Genomic DNA, 19,954 nt, shown 5'->3' on the forward strand with positions numbered 1-19,954 from the left:
CAACATCTTACGCTCTTCAGCCTCTACTCCACCTTTGGAGCCTGTGCTAGCAGGAAATTGTAGAAGGCCAAAGACAAGGTGGGAATGTGAAGAGATGCCGAAACAGTATCCTTCTGTGTACAACAATATCTCTTCTATCAGGCACAGCAGAGCTACTGGAGCAGAATATGTCAACGTCTGAGTCTCTAATTCGCTGGCAAAAACACATTCTGGCCCGAAACGGGGCAAGCAGGTTTTATGTAAATATCACGTTTATTCATCTGTAAAATGTTACAAATAAAAAATAAAATTGGACTGGATGATTTGAATTTCTGCCAGAAGAACCCATAAGATCTGACCTATTTTGGTGTTTTAAATCAAAATTTGATTATTTTAAGCTATGTGTGAGAGATCATTCATTCCTAACAAGGATTTGTTATATTGCTTGTTTAGAGTAGGATTAAATAAACTTTTGTCATGCTGGGACTGCTAACTCCTGGCTGCTATGCTTATGCAGTTATTAACTCCTAAGTCTTTGGTTTGGGCTGTAATTGCTCCTTTCATTTGTTCTCGTGAGATCTGAAACTGCACTCCGAAGTCCCCTTTAAATACTTGGGTTTTGGTGGAATTTTTCCTCCATCCTTGTAAAAGTCATGACAATTCGCTGCTAATTATTCTCAAGGGATATTAAAAAATGCATTTCAGCAGATGTATGAAGCAGCATCAGCTGGATGCCTTCTGCACCCCTACTTGGGACCACTGGAGCCGCACATGGGGTGACAACTGCAGCTGAGGTGATGGTGCTCAACTGCCTGTCATCTGGGGAGGGGTCTGCTGCTGGCACAGCACTCCATGTGGGGACCCAGTCTGCCCCCAGGTCAGCACTGGTATGGCTCTGCAACTGGGCAGGCAGACAGGCAGCCACCCTTAAAATCAGCCAAAGCTGAGTGTTGGTGCTGAGGGGTGTCCTTTGTCACAGTGAGAAGTGGTGGGTAAAAATCACCTTGGAGGAGTGCCTGTGCCCTCTGGGCTGCTTTAGAGTCTGGTGGCTTGGGGATGAGGGGGAGCAGAACCCAGAACTTGCAGCAGCCACCCTGCACGGAACTTGGGGCTACTTTGGCTTCTGAAGCAGCTGAAATACCAAGTATGGAGACTTTTCCCTGCAGCCCCAGGTCTAAGGCTGAAAAAGGGTGAAGTGGGGACAAGAGGCAGGTGCCCTTCTCCAGCCACTGGCAGCGCAGGGTCCACCCCTGAGGAGCGTTGGCTCAGGGCTGGGGCAAGCAACACAGTCACACGTGGCCCAAAGAGCAAGAGGCAACTACAGCAGGGGCTTGTAAAGGTTGAAGAACTGGGTAGAAGCACAGTGAACTGAGTGCCTAGGCTATTTAACAAATGTGGATACTTAGGACTGAAACCCAGGCCACAGACTCATTTGGGAGGCTGCTGTAGTTTTGCATGGCTGGGTTCTGGTGGAGGAGGCGGCTGCAGGGGCGGCTTCTGCAAGAAGCAGCCAACAGCTCTCTGCAGGCCCCACAGAGCAAACACCAGCCGGCTCAAGGCTGACCAAGCGATGGTCACAATGACTCTGGGAATCACATTTAGGAGAAAAAACCCACAAGCAGCTGCTTTTTGCCATCAGTGAAGGGAGTGAGAAGATGTAAGGAACTGTGCAGGCACCAAGGTCAGTGAAGTGGGGGGGGAGGAGGCGTCTGAGGTGCCAGAGAGAAAGATGCCCCTGCAGCCCGTGGAGAAACCCATGGTGGAGTGAGTGTCCCCCCAGAGATCATGGAAAAGGCTGAGACCCCACCTGCAGCCTGTGGAGAGGCCCCATGCTGGAGCAGGTGGAGACATACAGAAGACGCTGTGATCTGCACTGAAGCGAGCCTCTGGCAGCACTTGTAGCCCATCGAGAGAGACAGAGACACAGAGAAAGAGATAGGGGAGAGGGTGAAGGAGATGGGGAAGGAGAGGGAAAGGGAGAGGGAGAGGGATTTGTGCTGGAGCAGGTTTGCTGGGACAGTGGCTTGTGACCCAGTGGGGGACCAGGCTGGAGCAGTCTGGGCCTAACAGACTGAGAGCCATTCTGTGATTTATGACTGCACCCCATAGCAGTGACCCACGCTGGGGCAGCTGGTGAAGAGCTGAAGCCCCATGGGAAAGTACTCACATTGGATAAGTTCGTGAAGCACCATCTCCAGTGGGTGAGGACCCCATACTGGAGCAGGGGAAGACTGTGAGTAATGCCCCCCCTGCCCCTACTAAGAAGGAAAACAGCTCGTGAGGAACTGACCAAAACCCCCATTCCTCAATTCCCTGCCCCTCCCTGTGCCACAATGGAGGGAAGAAGGGAGTGAAATCATGACTAGAGTGAATCCTGCTAAGAAGGGAGGGGTGGGGGGTGGGTGCTTTAAGATCTGGTCCCCCTTCTCATTACCTGACTCTGGTGTCACTGGGTGTGCAGTGTAATAAATTAGAGAGTTTCCTTCCTTTATTCTGTGCTGAGTCTGTTCTGCCCGTGACGCTGATTGCGGAGTGACCTCTCCCTGTCCTTATCTCGACTCCTAAGCCCCTCAATAGCTATTTTCTCCCCTGTCCAGCTGAAAAGGGGAGTGATAGAGTGGCTCTGGTGGGCATCTGGTCTCCAGCCAGGGTCAAACCACCACAGAAATTCAGGCACAAACGGGGCTGGCTCTCCCTCAGCTTTGCCCCACATTGCTTCTGAGGTGTGAACACCCTCTAAACATCAGACAGCAAGAAGAGATACGCGAGCAGGGGCTGGCACACCCAGCAGAGCGTCACCCCTGCGCACTGGCAGAGTGACAGCAGCTGTGCTGGTGCCAAGCTGCTCTCCTTTTTCTGAGAATTCTGCTTCATCTGCTGTGTGAAGATCGGAACCCAGGAAGGAATAAGAAGGAAAATACTAGCGAGAGTGCACTTTGTGTGTTTTAATTACTAGCATTTTCAGTGCTCTTCAAAGATGGTGATACTGCCATATCGCATTAGCTCCCTGTATAGGAAATGAATGGGAGCTGCATACTGTGAGCATTAGAGCATCGACGTCAAAGAGATTTAGGGGGAAAAAAAAGAGCATTATACACAATGAAAAATAAACACATGCAGCCTGGGACCTTCAAGTATGTCTCTTCTTCAGAATGCTGATTAATGTTGCATCAAATGGCAATAAAAATAGCCTATGAAGCTCATTTTCCTATTTGTAAAAGGGTAATAATTATTATCTTTAGCAATGGTTGCATCAGGCTTTGAAGGGGGTTGTGTGTGCTAAAGAAATACTAATGACCTCAGGAGGTCGTTAGTTTGGGGATATTCTGCTGGACCCCCACCAAATCTCACAAGACACTTTCTGCCTAAGAAATCATACAGCAGAGTGGACTTTCATCTGCGTGAGCTTCAGGCATATTTGAAGCTACTTAAATGAATGTAATTGCAAAGTAATTTTATTCCACAGCTTTATAGCAGTTTCCATGCTCTGCCAAAGGCAAGACCAGGAAGCCCTTGAAGGACAGGAGGCTGCTGAGAGGATTATATTTTGTCATGTCTTCTCAACTTTTCTGCACCAGAGGACTCACATCATCTCAGCAAACACCATCAGGCAGGACCACCACCATGAGCTGCACCACCAGGCAGACACCCTCTAATTTACACCACTGGCACTTGGTCTCAGCACCTGATGAGGTGCTAACTATAGCACATCTGTGTGACATGACTATAGTCCTAGAGGTAATTTCCTACACCTTATTACCACATAATAATGGCCTCTTAACAACCAGGCTAATCAAGAATTAATGAGGCACTAAAACATTTTAAGGAACAATGAAGGATTTAAAAATTTCTCTTATGTGTTTTATTTGAAAAGCAATCCACAGAACAGTTACTGCCCTTACTTTGGAGTCATACAAAAAGTCTTGGCCCTTATCGAAAGTATCAGCTGAAAGTCTTTATTCATTTATAGGTTATTTATTTATGTGGGGCCTCACATAACCACAGAACTGAAGGAAACCTAAAGGAGTAGAACCAGATTCTGGCCCCATCCCTCTCCATCACATCTGTGTGTCTGCTCAGCTGCTCCCCCTCTCTCACATGAGAAGCCAGTTTGTCTGATGGTGAAGCACAACACCAAAACCAGAACAAATTCAGCCCAAATTCACATGACTACCATAAGGGGTTTTGCATCATTTTTCATAATTTCCGGAAAGCTAAGACTTGGGGTTTTTTTCCCCCCAAAAGGATGCACTTTAATGGAGGAGCCATCCTTGATGGAAGTGTTTGAGGAACTCAGAGCGAAGCAAGTGGGGGTAAAAAAAAAAGTAGGAATAATTTGCACTAGTAAAGGATTTCATATCTGTGACTCAACACTGAATTAAAGTCTGAAAAATATGTGCCTTTACCATCAACCTGGAATGGGATAATCAAAACAAAAACACATTCAAATTTGACTTATTTTTTAAAACTTCCTTCTTTGGTAGAAGGGTGGGAAATATATCCTGGTTTGCTGAGAAAATCCCCAAATAGATCATTCTCTGACAGATAACTGTTATGATTATTAATTCCACTGCTGACATTGAAATTAAACTGATTCCCAACATAATGGATGAGTAAATAGCACATCAGAAATTCTCAAATGCTTCCACATTTCCTATGCTATCAAAAAAAGAACTCCCTCATTAAATAATACACTGGCAGAAAAGGCAATTTGATTAAATAAACCTATCTGCCAATCATGCTGAAAGTTATAAAAGGAAAGCATTTTGTAGCTAAGTAAAACTTTCTCCATATTAATCTCTCTCTTTCTGTGCTGTGATTCCTAAAAGTGAAGTAATGGAAAACTATGTGCCCCAAAGGAAGATCTGGGCAATAACTGGGCACCTAACAAAGAAACTTCATCCCAGTGATTTATCATTAAGCAAAGATGACGTGATGGGGGAATCAAGAGAGAAAGGAGAAAGCAACAGGTGACGAGGCAAAAGCACTAATCCAGGAACCTGAGCTGCTGTGGATATATTTGTGCATGCTTTGTTCCATGTATCTCTTCATATATTTTCTGTCTTTCAGGAGGGGCAAAAGGGGGTAGGGGAGGGCCCACAGAGGTGAAAAGCAAGAGCAAACAAGGGTGCAGGTGGTGAACCTGGCAAAACCAGGGATGGGGTGGCCGGACAGCACTGGGAAGGCTGCAGCAAGAAAGAAAGAAGAGCAGAAGTGGCTGTAGACCGTGTGGGATGGGCAGCGGATAACAGGGCAGGGAAAGAGAAATGCAGAATCATCCAGTGCATAGGGCCCGAGATGCCTTAGGGTATCTAGAGAGCAGACAGGGATGTGGGGCTGCAGGGCTGCTCCCTGGGGTTTGTGCTACCCAGGCTCCTTCTGCCTCGGCCACAGAGCCCACGCTACAGAAGTGGCAAACACATGTTCTCCTGTAGCAGCAAATGAGGCCATCTGCCTTCCAACAGCAGCGAGGTTAATTTTTTGTGCTATTTAATTTCACCAACTCTGTGGGCTGGGGAGAGGGGCAGAGTTATGTAACATGGTGGGATGGATGGAAAGTCTCTGGACGTCACTGTGTCTGGTGGCCAAAGATGGGAACGGGGCCTGGCAGCTTATTCTCCTTGGCTTGGGGAGGCAGCAGCTTCTCGGGACATTAAATACTTAATTAACTAAGCTGCAGAATCATGGGATAAGTTTCATGCAGTTGCTTCTGTGCTGGAAACCAAGAGTGTCAGCCTGTACTGCTCTGTTCTTGGTGAGTCTTTAAAGCTAATGCAACTCAGACAGAAGATGTTCTTTGAAAAGAACCAGAGATTTATTTGGATGAAACTCTGAGTGGATGACAAGTGCATGCAAAGAAGTAAGATGAGATTTTAATTTTTCTCAAGTAGAAAAACTTAAGCGGCTTGAGCAAGAGGCATTTGCTTTCCAGCTAGGCACCGAGGCTTTTATGTTCTTCAGGGCAGAGAAAGAGTTGTTCTCATAGTGATTTCATAGCTCTGCAACGTCATTGAGCCAAATGGGATCATGCTAAAGAGGTACTTGGCCATATCTGCTAGATAAAAATAAATCAAAATAATTTTAAAAGGAGGGTTGTTGCTTTTTATAATCTTTCCATAACACCTGGAGAGGATGGATATCAAGTCATCCTCCTACCATGCTTTTAAGGAAATAATCTGCAAGTTGGGAATAATATCAGTATTTTTGTTCCTTCTGCCAATTAAACCTTCACCATCCAGCTTTGTGCCCACCTCTTATTGTTTATGTAGTATATATGTCTTTGTTTAATCTTACATGTTATGTGTAATGATGAAACTCCTAAAATCCTATCTGGCTGACAAGTCTTCTGTTACTATACACCCAATCTTCTGATTTCTCTCTTTATTTCACTCTTTCAGAGTTGGAAATTTGCTTCCTGACTCCTGTCTGCTCAGCATCAGTCACAGGAGGCTGATGTGGGTGCTGCAAGGCTCCTTATGCTAGCGTGCTTGCGAAGAGTGGTATCAGCCAACCACTCCTGGACAGCAAAGAAACCTATGGGAAAGGCTCAGGGTGAGGTTTCTTTCTCTTGAATGTGCAGTGCCTGAAAAAGTAAAGCTCTTCAGAGGAGGAAAGGACACTGCTCCCAAGTGAACGTCTACCTCCTGGCCTCGGTGATGGACTGCTCGCTCACTGGAGATGCCCTGGGCTCACTGCGCTGCAGGACACAATAGCTGGCATGCTGATGGCAGCTGTGAGGGATGGGGAGAAGATCTTTGCCCTGACAAACACAGGTTCCTCTTTTTTTTTTTCCCCTTGTTCATGTGCAGTGAGTCTGTAGCAGGCCCCTTTTTTGACACATAAGTCATCCTGCTTTAAAGAGCTGCTCAGAGTAAAACATGCAGCTCACTGGGAAATGTTTTTTAACTGAACTGGAGGGAAGTGGCAAAGCATAAACACAGGTCTAGGTACTGACAGGAACTCTGGGTCGTTCAAACAGTAATGCTGAAAGAAGTCCTGCTGGAAAGCATCATGCTTGTCTATAATTATTTGCAGGATCAAAACCTTATTCTGTGTCAGAGGAAAAGTCCAGGGTTTCTTAACAGTTTGTGGCAAAAGCCTTCATCCTTTCTTCCACAGAAGCCTAGAGAAACCGCTGTTGCTCGTAGTGATGGCAAGTGTTAAAGTTTGGGTGTCACATTACCCTTATTGTAAGAGTTATGGGGAAAACATGCTGATTTTACATGAGCAGCCACATGAATTTTTTCTTAAGTCCAGCAGTTAAAAACACTATAGACAAGAGTGATGACAAATTATTTTTGAGGTTACATTCTGTGATGTTCTGGGGCTTCCAGCCAGACCTTTTCCTTGCTCTTTGCTGTATTGGGCCTCTGAACTACCCCTAATTTGTCCCAGGGGACTTGAGGACAGCAGGCCTCCTCCAGCATGCCCCTCCCACCCCACAACTTCAACCATTCTAAATGGCACAAAAATTGGTTATCAAACAAGGTACAAAAGGCTAATTTTCTCATCCTTTGTCTGTATCCTGCTAATAAATACTGTAAAGACATTATTTGTGCTGACTTGTCTGCTTTGCTTTGATAGTAGGAGAGCTGATGGTGAACGTACAGGATTTTCACCCATAATTGCACTAAATTCTAATACAATTAAGCACGTAGCAAGTCCACATGCATATCAGGTAATGGATCAGTTCTGTTGTAATTTAGTACACCTGATCTATCACACCTCCTGGAGTGCATCTCTGAGGAAATATGCCAAGAGATTCCTTCTCTCTCTGCCGACAATTGCTTACAGTTTATGCCATGAAAGGGGGAATCAGCACAAATGAATCCTGACAAAATATCTTGCAAAACTAATAAAAATCAGCATGCAGAAATGCCAGCTGTAATTGCACTATTTTGCCATAAAAGGTCTGTGGGCCAATCAAACCGTGTTGTAGGGTTTTTTTTTTTCCTTGGAAAAACTTAGCTTTTATCTTTGTAAGCCAGTGGTACAGTTGCCTTGATTTTGGAACGATCTGTAAGTATAACCCTTTTGAATCTCAGGAACAATATACCTCATCCAAACCTTTGTCCTGATTCATCTCCAGCTTTGATAGCTTCGGTGTGTCATCCTGCTAGCTTGTCAAATCTATCATCAATTTTAAATTGCCAATAAATATATTCCACATCTATTTTGGGAGATGAAGCCGGTCTGCATGCTAAACAAAGAACAGAATGCACAAAGCCGAGGTACACACCGAGAGATAATATTCTCCCTCTTAAAGTACTGCAGGTGAAATGATAATGTGGAAATATTCTTACCCTGAGGAAGGCAGACTCCAGTTGTAGCTTAGCAAATCAAAGACCAGAAAACTTGCTTGCAATAACATCCTAACAAATCCAAGAGTAATTTTTTTTCCCCCAGATAAAAAAAAAAATCCACACCTTGACATTTAATCCGAATCCAGACATTAAGGCAGAAAAACTTCAATAATTTTGTTTAGTTAGGTATGAAAAGTAATTTGTCATGAAACTGTCAGCTTGCTACGACAAAGATTTTAGAAAATCATTGCTGTTCATGGCTGAACAGTAGGACTTTTCCACATAGGAAAATTCACCATCATTTCAGGTTTTGGTATCTTGTAGTATTGTGCACGGCAAATGAAAAGTTGTCCACCAAGCTTGAAAAGTCTCTTGTTTTTAGAGTTGGTCACTCTGTGGGAAAAACAGGCGCTTCTTTAGATTCCCTGAATTTGATCTTCATAGTTGTAAAATAAGTTAAAAGCAAAATGAGGGATCTTCTCATTCAAAATGTCACTTGTCATTAAAAAAAAATGTATCTGTGCATGAACAAAATAGAAAACTAAGGCACTTCAAATTCCAAAATCTTTCCATTCCTGGACAAGCTTTAGTGTTCAAATGTTAATAGGATGCCTGCATTAATAAAAAAAAACCCAACACAAAAACCCCCAAAAACTCCAACCAAAAATCTTGGCCTGTATTCAGGCTCAAGAGTCTGTGAAACAGACTTTTTCCATACTATGACCTCAGTCTTAGGATTTCTCTTTTTCAAAATGTTACTTATTTTTCTTGGCAGGTGGCCAGATCCCTGTATCTCTCTTTCTCCCCCTCTTGCCCTCCTCCTCTCCCCACACCTCTTGTCTTTCCATCATCCAGCAATTCAGACCTGGGACGAGGTAACCCCCTGCACTTCGGCTGAAGGGACATGGCAATGGAGTGGGAAAAAGTATCAGGTTATGAGGGACTGGAAGTATTGAACACTCCTGATCGCTTTTCTCTTCTTTTGGCCCCGTTTTATTTTGTTCCCCAGCCTGAATTCTATGATTCTATGAAACCCCTGGGCCAAGACAGCAGCCCCCCCCCCCCCGCACACAGCAGTGGTGGTGCCCCTGTTGAGCATCAGCCCAGGGAGGGTTTCAAGTTGCAGCGGCTTTTGCCTGAGGTAGAGGATTTCCAAAACCTATTACCCGGGCAACCAGGAATTTTAGCTGGGCAAAACCAGCACCACACACATCACGACTCCAGCGTGTGAGCCGCTGAACTTCCATGTATCGTTTTCTTTGGAGATAGAAATACAGACCCGGATTGATAGTGCCTGCCTTCCTGGCAGCATTCCCAATGAAACAGTCTTCTTCCCAGGTATTTGCATCTCCTGATTTTCCTGGCAACACCTCTTTAACCGCCGTGTTCAGAGCTAATATATAATGCGTTCAAAATTCCCAATTAGTCCCTTACAAATGACAAAGTCCAAGAAAAACAGTGCCTAAGAGAAAAATGATACGCTCCTGGTGCAGTACAGGAAAGCGGTTCCTCCAGCATGACAGCATGTTAGCCAGTTAAATTGGTCAGTTTGATTCTAAGCGATGTTAAATGTTACAGAAACAGTTTTTACTTGGTATTAAAATTAGAAATCATGCCCGGCTCTATGCTAGGTTTTCCAGTGGGACAGAAGCTGCTGTTTCGAAGCGAGGTGGTCTCCTCTTGCGTTAAACCACTTTCCCCTTCAGCTCTGAGTCAAGGGTGGCATCAAATCGAGGGCAGCTTCCCACAGCTAATTATTTTTCTCTCCAGTGTACAGAGTACAGGTAGATAGTGAAGGTGAAAGTGCTAAATGAGAGGGCCTGGATCAAGAGGACTTTATAAATAAACCCCCGCGCTGAGTCCTGCAGCGATAAGGGCGGTTATCTCGAGCTATTGGTTACATCTGGTAGAAGAGAGGGGGCTAGCATTTAAAAACAGGGCAGTGAAGGCCCTTTCTCACCCCGTGTAAGTCAATCACAAAGCTTCCCCAGACCTCAGTGGTGTTTTTATTAGCATTCATCCATAGTTGTTCTTGCTGACAGCTCAGAGAAAGCTTTTTCTCTTTTCTTTTTTTCTGACTTGAACTCTACAGAAGCGAAATTTTGTCCCAGAAAAAACACAGCTGCAATTAAGGATAGATTGGAGTTTGAGGTGTTTTCTTTATAAACCAAACAAAGCAGCTCATTTCATTTGCTTTCACAGATGTTACGTTTTTAAGATTTTTTTATATGACTTTATATGGCTTTAATAGATTTTATCTTACTGGTACCATCTTCAACTGGTATCCATCTGTAATTTTTATATGGTAAAAAAAAGTATCACCAACAATACCAATCCATTCTTCCTCCTTAACTTTGCTAAAACTCAAAGAGAGATTCAGTCAAGACCTGTACGAGCAAGTGTCTTCCAAGAAAATGTCTTTACAGCATTTGGAGAAAATAGATTTGTTGGCATCAGCTTACAATAGGTTGGGTTTTTTTTCTGTGAACTATCAGCAGCATCGTATACCACAAATCCAAAAAATCGGTGCTCAGAAAAGGTTAGGAATTGGCAAGCGAGGTTCACATCAGGGTTGTGACAATACTGCAGCAGCTCTGATGCATCCCACAGGTGAAATCACTTTGTTTCTTGGAGTGGGAATTTATGGTGGAATTATACTTTTTAACAGTCTATATATTTAATACACAGAGAAGTGCTCTGTACATGGGCTGAGGGTAATTATTTAGGGGAAAGGGCAAAAAAAAAAAAAAGAACTTTTTCATGGGAATTTGAGAGCTGAGGAGTGTGTTTTAAAATTTCAGCTGTTCTTGTTGGATTGGCTGAGCAGAGTGACAGTCTGGCAGGGGTTAGCTCCGTGAGCTGAGGCTCGAGTAAACAGGTGGAATAGTGCAATGAAGCCAGCCTTCTTCTTCTGCCAGTGACTTGGTTCATAGATAAACACCAGACTTTCACTTCTACAGTTCTCAAGACCTCCATCACTGTGGAAAACACTGACTTCATTCATCATAGTAAGATTTTTTTTCTATTTTTTTTCTTCTTTTTATTTTTGTTTCCAACATGGATTGTAAGACTTCTCTCAGAAAGATTACAGATGTACATTAAAAGCCATCACTACGCTGGTATTTTCAGAAACAATACATCTCAAAAAATAACTTAAAGGATGTAATTTCACATTATCTACCTACCATCCTTTGGAAATGGTGTTTCTGGGTAGAGAAGAGTCATCTGTGGCTCATGAGCAGGTTGATGAGCTCATCATGCCCCTCAACAGAGCACACAGACTTACAAAAAGAGGTTGTCACTAAATCATTGGCCAATGTGTCTGCTGCGGATGTCCTTGCCCTCTAAAATGCCCACAACTTGAAGACTGTGGAAGACTGTTTGGAAACTTACCCTGGTACCTTCATCTGAAAGCTAAAAGTGGTTTATAACCCTCAAAGTTTGGGCATCCCTTTCCTTGGAACTGATTTCCACAGCTGCATGGATTTCACCCTTTCCATTGTCCACCAGACTCAGGTGTTAGCTATTTCCTGGTTCAACTGACTTGACCTTTCATGATCCTTTTGGCAAAAAAACAGAAGTATACCGAGGATTGCTGGAGGGTTTTTTTCCTCTGCAGCTTGCATGCTTTGCCCCTTCCCTATTACCATCCCTCCTTCCAGTTCGCTGAGTCAAAAGCCAAATACTTCTAATTTAAATTGGGTTAACCCCTGTCCCAAGACTGAAACTCTGGGGTGAGAATAGGGGTGTGGTGATGGGGCAGGGTGCCCATGCTCACCAGGTCTGTGGGCACCTGGGAGAGGGAGCAGCTCTGTCTCTCCTCCCTACACCTGGCACTCCTCAGGACATTTATCACTCACTACCCAAGTCTGTCTTAAAAAGACTTAAACTACCACACATTTCCTTTACTCTTCTGGGTGAGTAATCCTTAGCCAATTTTACAGAACATTACATTTTTCAACACTTTGTACAAATACTAATGAGATAGTCTTCAAGGAGGTCTAATTATTATTTTAGATGGGGGAAAGCCAAGGCTAACTTTAAAGAACTTGCCCCAGGCCATTTGGTGAAGTGAGGTGGGACTACGGCTCCTCGTCCAACTCTGGTGCTCAATCAGGTTGCACTTGTTGCCTGGGAGACTTATGGTCAAGACCACACGTTGGCCAGATGTGAGTGGCCAGGATCTCTGGGGGCTAAGAGCAGGATCATGTGTTGGCAGCACTTGCTCAACATGATCTCCTGTGTTTGACACTGGTTCTCTCTACACTCTGGGAGCACCTCGTAACCCCTCTGCCTCACTCTTCCCATCTGCAGAGGTGGAAACCAGATGCAGTTTTTGGCTGTTGAGTAACTATTTGTGAGTCACTCTGAAGATGCAAGGGGCAAGACAGAAGTGATGAAGAAAAGGCAAGAAACCAACAGGTGATGCTCATGCCAATACAGACATAGGTCATGCCAAGCAAGCACAACAGTGACGTGGCTCCCAGAACCCGTTTCCTACTTCCTTCCTCAAGGACAATCAGGGTGATGAGAACAGGTAGCTACTGCTGGATGAGCAAGAGACTGTAGTGCTAATCTCTGCAAATGGGCAGCTTAGAAAGCTGCTGAATTTAATACAGTTGATGAAGATCCCTCTGAGCAAACTATTCTCCAAGTGATGCTGGGGGCCAGTGCAAGGCAGGAACAGAGACAACATCTATTTCTGCCTGGCAAAAGCAAACACACACACACGTGCACACGCCCTGAGATTGCTGTGATAACTCGGAGAGTATCAGCAAAGGACAAAACTTGCATAACTGCCATAAATTATAAAAGCCTCCCTCAATCTTGGTTAATTCTCTTGTAAAAAGGGAGGGAAAAATCTGGAGCAGCTCAGCATGAAAACAATTGTGGGAGGGATAATAAAGAGACAGCACCGAGGTAGCTAGTTGCTAGCCCTGATATCATTAAGTAAGTGCACTAGAAATGTCGAGGTAAATGCAGAGCAGTGAATCACAGTCAGGCATGATTAACCTTGGGTAGTCTGAACTGGAAATCATTTACAAACACAAAGGTACTGAAGAACATCACAACAGACAGTACATCGAAAGTCATCCCAAGAGCGGGAGTCTTGCTGAGCACTTTGTGTGTTTGTGCTGGTTTTGAATTACTGTCATATTTCACACGCAGGGGGAGGGAAGAGCACGGAGCTCGGGGAGGAGTTTCTACGGCACTGCGAGGTCCCCCCAAAACATGTGCACTGGTTGGGACCACTTCTCCTTGCACAGAAGATGTATAAAAATAAAAGTTTTAATTGCAGATTTCCAGGGTTTACTGAAAGGATCCAGTTTTTGCCAAAGACAAACTGAAAATCTGTATTTGAAATTATTACAGAACAAAAGGCCACTCTTTCTTCATCCCTCCATCACTTCCTAATGCAGCCATTCAGACTACAGCTGGTAAAACCAGGGGGAGAAAGGATTTTGATAAAAATTAGGTGTTTTTAACAATAGCGGTGAAAGTTTTCTGACCATGGAAAGTCAAAGCTTTTATCAGAGAACCAGAAGAACAAAACATTGCTGGCTATTTCTGAACAGTCCTAAAAGTTTAGAAATGCTCAGTGAAGCTGTAATCAGATGACCCAGAGAGAGCTATATATATTAACGAGTACAACAACACAAAAACCCCTCCAAATCCCGAATTCTCATGGCTTTAAAAGCATTCAATTACAAGGAGCATGAATCAACTGGGGAAGACTCCAGACAGCTTAACACCTCTGTATTGTTTGCATCTTTTACTGCATTTCTTCAGTGCCATCTCAGGTGATTGTTGTGTATGCTGAGGCGGTGAAGGCCATAGGAATATTGTGCAAAAGTATGTGTCTCTGCTCAAGACTTCCTCACCACTTTTCTGCCATCCTCATTCTCCTACATCCATCTCAGTTATCTCTAGCATAGCTGCCCTTATTTATCTGCCTCATTAGGGTGCTGCATCAATTAATGTGTGTCATTTAATACATACCAGTTTCCTAATGTTTAATATTATTGTTGGGGGAGAGCTACGTTATACTGAGCCTATCTAGGGAGTTAATGTATACAGGACCCTGCCTGTCCCTCCCTGCATAATGGTATTCAGAATGATGCATTTATGATACCCAAACCCCTCCAAACAAACCACCACATGCCCCTACATTTCTCTACTCTTGGAGCATATGGGTAGCACCTTTGGCCCCAGGGCTCCAGGTCATAAGGAAATACATGTTTTTGAGGACCTGGATCCCAATGGGCAATGCAGGAGGAATGTCTTGAGGGGAGACTTGATGTAAATGCTTGGTTTACAAGCCCCTCACTGCCTGATTCAGGAGGGCAATCAACCTGTCCTTTGAAGCTGCATAAATAATGTTCGGATGGAGGCAGTAAATCTGCACCAAGGATGAATTAACTGCCACAGAGTCATATAAGCTTGGCTTGAGTGTGTAGCTTGTAAGATGCCTGAGGAAAATAAAAAAGACGTTTGCAAGAAAGAAACATTAATTTGCTCCTCCCTGTCTTTTCTGTTATTTTTATCTAGGCCAACATGACTTGCTTTGTGGGGTTTTCTGTTGCTGTTTGTTCCATTTTCACAAGGAAACACTGATTCACAGTGAAATAAATCCATAGTTCCTCCTGGTCAGACCCAAACATGCCACCTCTCCTACATGAATGTTTCTCCTTTTTAGGACCCCTGACAGGAGATGCCAACCAGACTCCTTCGACACTCTCAGGGGAGCGGCACCTTGCAAGAGGGTGCAGGAACGTTACTCATGGGGATGCTTAGCACCATTCATGGCCCTTTGCCCACATCTCCCCTTGCCCACCCCTTCCGGCTCCCCGCTGCAGGACTGGGCACTGCCAGGGCTCTCAGCCAGCTGTGCAATGGTGTGGGCTTCTCCATGTATGTAGGAGTATGTCCATTACTGTAGAAAGACCCAGGCACATGCTCGTGTATCCACGTGTATATGAGCCCTGTGGGTCCTTCTGGCTGTGTATCTTGTGCACGGGTGCGATCTGCTACATCCCCAAAAGAACAGAGAAACTCTGTATTCGCAACTGCCTAAGAAACAGGGAGAGAAGTCTCTCCTAGAAGAAGTTGGAAATGAGAAGAAATCCAGGGAAGGCCTACCAAAGACAGCAGAAGTGGAATGTCAGCGTGCACCTACACATCAACATGAGTTGTTTTACTTCAGTGTAACACTCAACAACACATAATTTTTTAGCTTACCAACGCCTTTTGCTTGTATTGCTCTCTCAGTTCCAGTGCTTGACTTCTGTTTTTCTCTTCCACTGCTCTCAGTTTTGTATCTCTTCCTGAAAATTTAGTATTTGCACTTCCTCCTCCTTAGCTGTATCCCTCTCATTGTCTTCATCCTCTGTTGGCACAGCACTTGCTGGTTCCCTTCCTCTCATCTCTTTTCTCTCCTGCCTCCTTTTCCACACAAATAATTCCCCCAACTAGAAAGGACTCTGTTTCTTGAACACAGCCATTTATCAGAGGTAACCAGTCGCTTCTACCTCTAAAAATTGCTCTGGGAGCCCACTATCTGCTGTGGGGTAGCCTTAGCATATAACAACAATTTAAAGATAAGCATTATAAATATACTGTATCCAGTAGGCAGCACAGTTTCAGAAGATTGTACTGAGATCTCTTCTTAGGCAAGGAACTTTTCACACCTAACCAGATTCTGAAGTCTCCTGTATCTAATGCAGCACACACTGTTACATGACACAGCATGTAGTCTCAAAACCATAAACATAACGGGCCGTATCCCTGAACCCGTATTCTGGGTTTAGGGATACCCCGGTTGTGGGTTTTGAGATTTTACAGGATTTTAATCCAATGAAGGAGAAGAAAGGAAAGTATAGAAGCTTCCTCATGAATAAAATACCATCTAACTAGAAAAAACACTTTGGAGCACAGCTTATGTTTCACATATTGCTAAATATCGGCAAAAATAAATGGGTTCATTTCTCCAAAATACCTCCAGATGGCATTAAAACCCTTCTTCTTTTGGTCTTTATTGCAATATTATTTTTTAAAATTATAATTATTGGAATCATTCTATTAACCATTCCCAGCAATCATGCTATCAGAAGGCATAAGGCTGCTAATGCTTAATTCATTTAATAAGTTTGGCTAAATATGCTCACATACTGTAATTACATTCCACAACACAGTCTGCAGGACAAGCCATTTCTTACACCATGTCAAATCCTTTTCTAGATTCATTTCCAGAAGATTTTTAATGTGTATTTGCGGCAGAAATCAAAACATCCCACAATAAATCACCATTATTGTACCTCCTTCTGAGACTACTTTTGGCCATGTAACAAATGGCGACACCTTGCAAGATTTACAGGATATAATGCTCTGAATTTAAATAACAGGAATCAGAAAACATAAATTATGGGCAAGATGCACTCTAAAATTCACATGACTGACTGTTACAAGAACTTCTCTCCCTCAAATGGGATTAAAAAGGTGAATGGTTTTGAAGAAATTCATAATGCTCCTGCCTGGTAGTTATTAAAGGAATTCACTTATCTCGTTCAGTTTGGGAGACTGATGCCATTTATTTATTTTTTTATTTTTTTTAACTTGCAGCCCATCTGTTTCATAGACTGGTTTATGTTGGCAAAACAATTCAGTCCTTTGTATACCAGAGTTAAAAATGGTAAAAGCTTCTATTGTTGCACCAGAGTGAAGGTGAACACTGATATATTACAAGTGCCTGTTCCTATCTATTTCTCGACTTCTTTTGTTAATTCAAAAACATCAACAAAATCGTGAGAGACCAGAGATAGCTGTAATTGGATTTCAAGTAATTCAGAGGTGAAGCTGCAGACTGCAGTCTTTTAAAATTACATCAGTACATCAAAGGCATATGTGACATGATGTTTTTTAGCAAGTGTGACAAACTCCGGCAGCGTTAAGGTAACGTTGAAGTCAGGTTGTAAAGGCCAGGCTCGCACACCCACAAAAAATCATCTCATATCTATTCAGTGTGATACAGAGCCATTTCACTTGCAAAGATCTCTGGCTTACCAGCACGCAGAAGTTCTAGGAATAATTAATGTTTAGTCATTATCTAAAAAGCCATTTTAAGAAATGCATCAGCGAAAGAGTTTTATCTTAATGAAAACAAACAAATCCTATTTTGTCCAACAAATCTGATAAAAACACAGCTGCCTTCTCCCATCTTAAATGCAAAAGTGACTTACGATGTACAGGTTGCGCTTTGCTCTGGACTCTTTGGCTCTACATCACTTTTCCCTTTAAAAGAGAAGAAGAAAATGACATCAGAAATGGATCAATATGGAAACTGCTCAGATGTGACACGCCAACGCATTATTCATTGCTAACGCTGACCCACTCTTCCCACACGTGCAGACCGCTGCGGCGGCAATCACAGGGCTACGGGGGCACTGCCGGAGCATTTGCAAGCAGGGACTCAACCCTGACTTGACTTTTCTTGTCACTGCCGCATGTACTCTGGAAACGTCAGGCAAGGAAACTCTGCAAAGGAGGCTGCTTAGAGGACACAAGCTTTTCCAGCAATAGCAGACCTTGGATCAGCTGAAATAATTTCTTGAGGGCCCTACAGCTCTGCTACTGAGAGAGTGCCCCATCCAACATGCACACTCTCCAAAACCCTGCTCCAGGAGCAGTAATTATTTCATACAAAGTAAACCAGCACCAGCAGGAGCTAGTAAGGACATAGTTCTGCCATGGGATGCTGTGGATCACAGTAATTTTGAACACATTAAGGATCCAACCTTCAGCTCCTGTAGGTGGGGGCTGGGGAAGCCCTCTTTGCTATGATGCATATTTTGACTTAGGCACTCAACCCCAGGAGAAGTCAGGTACTCAAATGCCTGAGAAATGTCAGGGGCCCAAGGGATGCCTCTTCAACATTTCCTTATGACTCACAAAGGCCCCATCATAGAATGTTGGCTAGTGACGATTCCCATCTTGGGTCCAAAATCATCTTCCCAACACAACCTAGTTCCATAGCACAGACACCGGGGACGCAGGCTGCTAGCTGGTGGGGCAGTACTGCTTTTGCTAAGACAGGCCAAGTCCTTCTCCCTCCTTTCTCCATCCCTCCCCAAAAATAAGGCTGAGGTTTGCTGCAATTATTGCTCTCTGAGTGAGCTGCACTTCGTTGTAAGATTTTTGTTTAGCTCTACCATGGAAGTACAGGGTATCCTGCTCCACTTGAATCACCTTGAACTTGAATTCTGGACCTAGAGACTGTGCAGCTGCTGCTCCTCTTGTGTGTCACTGGATGCTAATAGCTGTCTACACAGGAGTTTTTGTTGCCTAGCAGACAAGGAGGCGCAGAGGTTGAGTGTGACTGGTTTACTGATGGATGTGTTTTTCTCCATTACCTTTTAATGAGCTTTGTTAAACCCAAATCCACCTGTGCCTTCTGAAAAAAAAATGTGAGACGTGCCTATTGTGGTCAGGCTGTTTCAGTATTGTCTGATTTTCTGCTCATTGACTTGAGATGAGTGGGTTTTGGATCAGTCCCCAACTGATTCCATGCATATGAGCATTACGTATCATCCATTTGCTGCGGACAAAGTCCTCACCCTGGGGTGCCAGCAACAGCTGTAAGGGGAACCTCTGGAAAAGTTGCTATTGCCTTCAGAAGAGGCAGATTGCTGCTGCTAATGTGCTTCTGCTGCTCTACAGAAGCAAGCTGAAGGACTTAATGTAGACAGCAACCTTTTGGAAGTGGGTGTTTTGTTCTGGGTACTGCAAACACCTTGCTATGGTGCTTTTAGATTTCATCCTCCCCTCTAGATGGGTTTTTGTATACCCAACTTAGGTGCCTTAACTTTAGTAAACAGGATGGGGGAAGTTCTGGATGACCTCAAAAATACTGATGCCTCTTTGTGGACCTTTATGGAAGGTGAGCACTTGCTGTAGGAGGACAGCTACAGGCACCTAAAACTTCAGCACAAGCGGGGCATCCACACAGTATGGAATACATCCACTGCGTAATCTCGAGGTCACTTTCCACTTTTAGCAGAGACACCAAAAAGTATATCCAGATGATGAACTTGCTGGCTCGAAAGCTGTTGGTACAGTATATGTTTGCCAGCCTGAGGGTGCCTGGAGCCCTGGAGCTCATCTTCATTATGGTAATTTGGAACAAGAAACCAACAGTAACAGTTGGCATATATTAAAAGATTTTCTATTTGTAACTTCGGCTTTTTCTAAGTGATGAATTATTACCATGAACACTGGTTTGTTTGAGTGTGAGAGGGAATATGGACTCCTGAGTGCTTTGCCAGCAGAGTTCACATCAGTTCTACTTTCAGCGATGTATGTTAATGCAGCAACAAGGGAAGCAGCATTAAGTACCGTGAGGAGAGAGAAAAGGGAATCTGTGATTTAGCCAAACTGGATATTAATGAATTACCCTACAGTAAGCATTTGCAGCTGCTTTTATGCTAATCGTCACTTAACATACTTTTGTGCAGAGGGGGAGGACGAAGCCTGTACAGATGGTGGAAACGCATCAGTCCAGCCTAACAGTGAAGAAAATCTGGCCACTAGTGCTCTATCTGTCCTTACCAACTTTGCTCTCAGTTGACTGAATCATAGGAACTTTAAAGATGGGTATAGACTAAGCATAGCTGAATGTC

The 19,954-nt window shown here is 43.9% G+C and overlaps 1 protein-coding gene across 1 annotated transcript in view; it reads right to left on the reverse strand.

Annotated features, from left to right (window-relative positions):
• The window catches only part of AFF3 (ALF transcription elongation factor 3), a gene marked incomplete at both ends in the record, with an annotated part of 332,199 nt that overhangs the window by 110,634 nt on the left and 201,611 nt on the right, over nt 1-19,954 (reverse strand). Inside the window, one exon of the mRNA XM_084279299.1 lies at nt 17,519-17,570. Within this exon, the coding sequence (XP_084135425.1) occupies nt 17,519-17,570 (52 nt within the window). The remainder of the gene's footprint in view (nt 1-17,518; nt 17,571-19,954) is intronic.

This window comes from Gallinula chloropus (assembly GCF_964237585.1).
Source record: "Gallinula chloropus genome assembly, chromosome: 1".
NCBI classification, from domain to species: Eukaryota; Metazoa; Chordata; class Aves; order Gruiformes; family Rallidae; genus Gallinula; species Gallinula chloropus.